Here is a 7,082-nt window from a genome sequence, read left to right on the forward strand (position 1 = left end):
ATTTAAAATAGTTCAAATTCAGAAATGATCCTTTCCCCAGAAATTGAGCCCTTTCATGCACATCAAACAAGAACAATTTATGTGCTTTAAGGTTGCAATTCTTGAATCAGTTGGTGAACGTAATTAGGCATGATTACAAATATATATGAATATTTAATAAATTGTATTTATATTTAAATAAGTTCAAGGGAGTGAAGGACTTGTACTCCATATTATGTTTTGATTGATTCATTGATATATTGTCAATATGGAATATGCAATTTTCTAATGTGCTCATTGAGAAGAGCTAGCCCATGATAGGAAATAGCCTCATATAGATAAGGTCTTGAGGCCTAAACGTTTGTGACGATTGCCATGGGTCATTGATCAGCATCACCTCACTGCTCTCTGCACTTCCTTCTCTCCTCTTTCTACAGGAGCTAACCCAACCTATCTGATTTCACATTCCAAAATCTTAATCTTCTTTACGATGGGATCCTCTTTAACAAACGTGAAGCTTTCAATAGGACCGATGATACCACTTTCTTATCCTATCACTTACTTGCCCAAATTCTTGTTTTTCCACAACCTGATTTACCGCACTGGCGCCATTCAACTTCAAAGTGCAAGCATACTTTCTTAATTAGGGGTTATGTTCTTGCAGTTTGTTTGGCAATAAAATCCCACTCGATAGAACTGGCACTATATAAAAGTTTACATTGTAACCTAATGAAAATGTATCTAGCCTAGCTTACAAAACGCAATATTATATACTGTAATAGTAATATATATATCTAGGGTCTAGATATCTCAGTCGGCTATTTTAAGTGAATTTACAGCCACAATTCTAGATTCTTCCACCAATGCTCGAGAAGAGGAACGTGTTCTTTGGTTCCATGATGGATTATTGCTATTCATTACCACCCAGGGCGCGCTCGGCACGCTTAAACCAAGCAAAACATAAGACAAAGAAGGGAGTTCGGCGACCAGATTGAATCAACCTCTGAAGGAGGGAGGGGGGATAGAGTAAACAGAGAGGACCAGGTAACGGTACCCAACCTGAGAGACGAAATGCAAAGGAAAATCAAAGTAGCTGCAAACAGTTTATTTTCACAGGGTCAGCAGAGAACTGAATAGTAACGTTATCTATTTTCTTCTGTAAGTATCGACTACTATAGCAAACAGTTACATCTGAAATGGACCGTAATATTGCAGACTTCTCTGGGACGTGGAAAATGAAGACTTCTGAAAACTTTGAAGAACTCCTGAAAGCACTGGGTGAGCATTTTCATACTGTTATGAACATGGACGTAGCCTTTTGGTTATTATAACTAACATTCCAATGTCTTAATGCGCTCTATATATAAATATGTTTGTATTAGACATGTCTGTAAATGTATCGACTCTTTGATATAGTCTCAGATTATCATAAATTCTACAAATCACTGTTGCACATATTTATGCAATTGCAATTATTATTATTTTTTTCTATCTATGGAGCCCAAGCCTTTGGTCAAGTATCCCACTCTGGGCTATGGGTGAAATGTTAAACCAGCTTGGTCTGTGGCCGCACACACCCCTCAAGTGTTTCTTCTCCTCTGTGCATGTGTTTGGTTTTATGGGTAATTATGAGCTAGCCATATTATTTCTAATAATTATCTTGCTTGATCTATTGTTTTAAAAGTCCCTGGTTATCTTTTTTGAGGCACCCATCCACCTACACACTCCTGCACGCATGCACGCGCGCATACGCACACACACAGAAAGGTCACAAGGGCCAGTCAGTGGCATCCATTAAAATGTAAAGACAAATAACCTGTGGAGGAATGTTATATTTTACCTAGTTATTACCCATTCCTCATGAGATTGTAATTAAATCCAGTGTAAACTGCTTTCAGGGGCCCCTGAAATGGGCCCCCTGAAATATATCCCTCCAAAGAGCAATTTCGCTCCAGGCAAAAAATAATCTTTCAAATGAGAAGGTTTGTCAGATTTTTATTTAGGGATAAGAATGTTCATTTGAATAGGCGAGAGGAATGGAATTCAGTCTGATTATTCATTCATTTAGTTGAGTAACATCCTGTTAATTGTATGAAAGTCTATACTAATCATCCCTTAAGGTTGAATGAATGAGAGCTCTGTCTGAGATCAAACCCTCCCCTCTGATGTCTTTTCCACTACCCATAAAATAATGGTTATGAATGATGGCTGTGATATGGCTTTTCATCAATAGATGCATCCCAAATAGCACTGTATTCCCTATATATATATATTCAAAAGCCCCATAGGGCCCTGTTCAAAAGTAGTGCACTATGTAATGAATAGGGTGCCATTTAGGATGCATTCAAGGTCTCCATTCTCCATCTACTCCTGTGATACCTTATTGGTCCCCTATGACCAGGTGTGAACGTGTTTATCAGGAAGATAGCCGTGGCTGCAGCCTCCAGGCCTGCAGTAGAGATCACCCAGCAGGGAGAGAGCCTCTCCATCCAGACCTCCACCAGCGTACGCACCACCCATGTCTCCTTCACCGTGGGACAGTCCTTCAATGAGACCACAGTGGATGGACGCCTCTGCACGGTAATACTCCATTTCCACACTCTTCATCATCTTCATCTCCACATATGTTGCATGAAATATTTTTGTTACCATATGTGCATATTTTGCCAGGACTATGAAATTATTTTGCCAGTGTATGAAATTAGGGGTCTGTATAAGCATGTGGAAATAATCTGTGTGTAACTTGATAGTTGTTCTTGGTAATGGTTTACTATTCTTACTTTTTATATGGTTTGTAGAGGGCAGCAAACATACCGTCTAACAGACTTGAGGAAGCAGTAACATGCTGCAACAGTACTGAGTACCAAATGAGAAGCCTCAGGGTCACACACAGATCTACTGTGTCTTTCTATCTAACCACTTCACTACAATCCTTGCTTGGCCTTCCTCCTATGATCTCCAGAGTACCCTCGCTGGGAGACAGATAGCAAGATCAGCTGTGAGCAGATTTTGCAGAAAGGGGAGGGCCCTAAGACTGCCTGGACCCGTGAAGTGACCAATGATGGTGAACTGATTTTGGTAAAGAGTCCATTTTTATTGCCTATAAACGGTAATTCTACTCCTGTATTTGCATGTTAGGCTTTAACTGTAAATGGGGGCAAATATATGTGTTTGATTTATCAGAGTTTTGTATTAATTTAGTTATAATTTTCTTTCAGATAATGAGCGCTGGGGATGTCGTGTGCACCAGAGTGTATCAACGAGAATGAAAACTTTCAAGACTGTCAAACGTTTCATTTTGTGCCTCTTTTTTCACTTTTCTTAATTTCTACCTGTTCTGTTTGCTTATTTAATCTTCCAGTCATTCAGATTGTGGTTAACAAGATGTCAGTGGTGTGCTTTTTGTCAGACAGAGTTTGACTGTTGTGAAAGCCTTGTGTCAGTTTATTTTGATGTTGTGTCCGTTTTATGTTCTCGTATTAGCTTGTAATGGTATCGTTTTTCCTACACAACCAAAGCTGTATTCATTCTCAGTATACCGCATGAAAACTCATATTTTTTACCAAAGCAACTGTAAACCATCCTCAAAATGTTGTTAAAACAATTACAAATTGCTCATGTATTTCCAAAACCTGATTTTTTTATCAGCTTTCTGATTCAAACCGAGACCTTGTCCATCACCGCTGTTCTGACTTTCTCTCTCTCCATACCACCTCCTTTCAACTTCTATCCTCTGCCTAAGATCTTTGTTTGCATCCCTCATTTATTTTCCACCCCTCCCTGCCACTTCCATGCCACTTGGCCTCTTTGACAAGTAGCCTAGCAGTCAATTGTGCTGGGCTAGTAACCAAAAGGTTGCTGGTTCAAATCCCTGAGCCAACAATGTGGAAAAATCAGCCATTCTGCCCTTGAGCAAGGCAGTTAACCCCCAACGACAACTGCTGCCCTTCTCTCCTACACACCCCTTTCTCTATGTGCTCTCATCCCTTACCATTTTGTTCATTAAAGTTTTTATACTCCAAGAGAGAATCCATATTTTATGAACAACATATTATACTCCCCTTGTCTCTCATTTGGCAAGAGGAAAAAACAGGAGCGGTAGGGAAAGAATGAGTGTGAGGGACAATAACAAAATCATTTCATATTGAGAACGGTGCTATTCCCTCCGCTCTCCTTCCCAGCTGTACCTACTTACAGTATGAGCTCAATAAAAGGTTCCCCACCCCCTCTTCCCTGGACTCGGCCGGCAGCCGAAACAAAATACAGTCACACTTACATTAACACATACTTGGGAGGACGGTTCAGTTCTTAGAAAATAATGGACTGAAGAATGGATTGAACAGTGCAGGATCTCTCGTGCACTTCCTGAGGAGAGAGAATGCTTACTCTGTCCATAGGCAGTGATGGTTTTTCCAGATTTGCAGACTGTGTGCCAAGGGTCCCAAATCGCAGCCTATTGCCTATATAGGGCTCTGGTCATAAGTAGTGAAGAATGTAGCGAATAGAGTCCCATTTTGAACGCAGCCAAGCCCTCTGAGGTCCTCCTCAGATTTACTCACTGTGCTGAGCCAGCATCAGGTTTCCTGGGCTTCATTTCCCCAAACTGTGTGTTTTCACAATAAACTCACTGGGTAAGTGAGTGAGTGAATGAATGAAGTGAGAGTGAGTTATGTAACCTGAGGTGCATAGCTCCCATTTCAAACAGACAGTTCAGTCAAAAGTGTTGATGCATTCATCCAAACTTAATTAATCCATACTCTAACTGATATGCGTATATGTATATATTTTTTTAAACGGTCCTTCCGCTCTGGTCTGAAAATTAGTTTGCTTCGTTTGGCCGGGTGGCCAACTCTAGGAAGAGTCTTTGGTGGTTCCAAACTTTTCTCATTTATGAATGATAAGAGGCCACTGTGTTCTTGAGGACATTCAATGCTGCCAAAACATTTTTTTATACCCTTCCCCAGATCTGTGTTGAGACACAATCTTGTCTCGGAGCTCTACGGACAATTCCTTCGAACTCGTGGCTTGGTTTTTGCTCTGTCAACTGTGGGACCTTATATAGACAGATGTGTGCCATTCCAAATAATTTCCAATCAATTGAATTTACTACAGGTGGACTCCAATCAAGTTGTAGAAACATCTCAAGGATGATCAATGAAAACAGGATTTCGAGTCTCACAGCAAAGGGTCTGAATACTTATGTGAATAAGGTACTTCTGTTTTTTATTTTTAATACATTTGCAAAAATGTCTAAAAACCTGTTTTCGCTTTGTCATTATGGGGTATTGTGTGTAGAGAAATGGGGAACTATTTTTATTTAATCAATTTTAGAATAAGGCTGTAACATAACAAAATGTGGAAAGTCAAGGTGTCTGAATAGTTTCCGAATGCACTGTATATGCGATCAGAGGCGTCATGCCTATAGGGGGCACAGGGGCACGTGCCCCACCAGATTTGTCCTGTTATTGTTTCTCTGTAATAATACTAGCCACCTAGCAATTTTATGAAGTTGGCTTTGGCTAGCCCATATAGGTTCCCAATCTCCCAACCTCATAACTACACTGAACAAAAAATAGAAACGCAACATGCAACCATTTCAAAGATTTTACTGAGTTAATGTTTATTTCAGGAAATCAGTCAATTGAAATAAATTCATTAGGCCCTAATCTATAGATATCACATGACTGGGAATACAGACATGCATCTGTTGGTGGTGGATACCGTAAAAAAGTAGGGCATGGATCAGAAAACCAGTCAGTAGCTGGTGTGACCACCATTAAAGAGCAGCAATAAAATAACAATAGCGAGACTATATATACAGGGGGGGGACCGGTACAGGATCAATGTGCAGGTTAGTTGAGGTAATATGCACATGTAGGTATGGTTATTGAAGTGACTATGCATAGATGATAACAACAGAGAGGAGCAACGGTGTAAAATAGGGGAGGGGCAATGCAAATAGTCTGGGTAGCCATTTGATTAGATGTTCAGGAGTCTTATGGCTTGGGCGTAGAATCTGTTTAGAAGCGTCTTGGACCTAGACTTGGCACTCCGGTACCGCTTTCCATGCGGTAGCAGAGAGAACAGTCTATGAGTAGGGTGGCTGGAGTCTTTGACAATTTTTAGGGCCTTCCTTTGACACCACCTGGTATAGAGGTCCTGGATGGCAGGAAGCTTGGCCCCAGTGATGTACTGGGCCGTTCACACTACCCGCTGTAGTGCCTTGCGGTCAGAGGCCGAGCAGTTGCCATACCAGGCGATGATGCAACCAGTCAGGATGCTCTCGATGGTGCAGCTGTAGAACTTTTTGAGGATCTGAGGACCAATATCAAATCTTCAGAGGTCTCTTGAGGGGGACACCAAGGAACTTGAATCCTTCAACCTACTAAATGGGTGTATATTACAAAGTGTATTTCAAATCTATATATCAATGTATGTAAAATGTAATCACAATATATATCAAAAGCATCAGAAAATGTATTTAATGTATTTCAAAATACATTCTGAAATACATTAAAGAATATATTTTCTGATTAATTTACTGATATATTTGGTAAATATATATTTTAAATGTCACGCCTTGGTCTTAGTGTTTTGTGTTTTCGTTGATTGTTTGATCAGGCCAGGGCTGCCTGAGGCGGTTCTCAATCAGAGTCAGGTGATTCTCGTTGTCTCTGATTGGGAACCGTATTTAGGTAGCCTGGGTTTCGCTTTGTATTTCGTGGGTGATTGTTCCTGTCTCTGTGTAGTGTTTACCAGATAGGCTGTAATTAGATTTCACGTTCCGTTTGTTGTTTTGTATTTGTAGAAGTTATTTCATGTATCGCGATTGTTTCATTAAAGATATGAGTAACCACCACGCTGCATTTCGGTCCGACTCTCTTTCTACAAACGAAGAACGCCGTTACATTAAATACATTTGGAAATGTTTAGTGAAATCATATTGTAACAAAATGGTCACTCTTATCACATGCACTTACAGTATGTCAATCTTATTAAGACTGCAAAACTGACAACATACAATACCTTTAATCACAGAACACAACAAAACACATTAACTGGTATGATCATTTGAGGGAAGCCAAAAAGCACTAAGCCAAAGC

At 40.1% G+C, this 7,082-nt stretch overlaps 1 protein-coding gene across 2 annotated transcripts; it reads left to right on the plus strand.

Annotated features, from left to right (window-relative positions):
• Positions 1-863: 863 nt before the first annotated feature.
• crabp2b (cellular retinoic acid binding protein 2, b) lies at positions 864-6,838 on the plus strand. Of its 2 annotated transcripts, XM_052470623.1 has the most exons (4): positions 864-1,023; positions 1,143-1,257; positions 2,381-3,057; positions 3,198-6,838. In XM_052470623.1, exons 2-3 carry the CDS (start codon positions 1,176-1,178, stop codon positions 2,719-2,721), a joined length of 423 nt encoding a protein of 140 aa, XP_052326583.1. In that variant the 5' UTR covers positions 864-1,023; positions 1,143-1,175; the 3' UTR covers positions 2,722-3,057; positions 3,198-6,838. The 2 variants fall into 2 exon arrangements, with proteins under 2 accessions (XP_052326583.1, XP_052326582.1); XM_052470622.1 differs by having other exon boundaries at positions 908-1,257.
• The last annotated feature ends 244 nt before the right edge of the window (positions 6,839-7,082 follow it).

Source organism: Oncorhynchus keta, chromosome 19 (genome assembly GCF_023373465.1).
Source record: "Oncorhynchus keta strain PuntledgeMale-10-30-2019 chromosome 19, Oket_V2, whole genome shotgun sequence".
Taxonomy (NCBI): domain Eukaryota; kingdom Metazoa; phylum Chordata; class Actinopteri; order Salmoniformes; family Salmonidae; genus Oncorhynchus; species Oncorhynchus keta.

Bases quoted from the DNA above. Each gene is read 5' to 3' on its own strand.
- crabp2b (XM_052470623.1), top strand. From the start codon at position 1,176: ATGGACCGTAATATTGCAGACTTCTCTGGGACGTGGAAAATGAAGACT. The intron at 1,258-2,380 runs GTGAGCATTTTC...CCCTATGACCAG, and splicing joins AGAACTCCTGAAAGCACTGG to GTGTGAACGTGTTTATCAGG.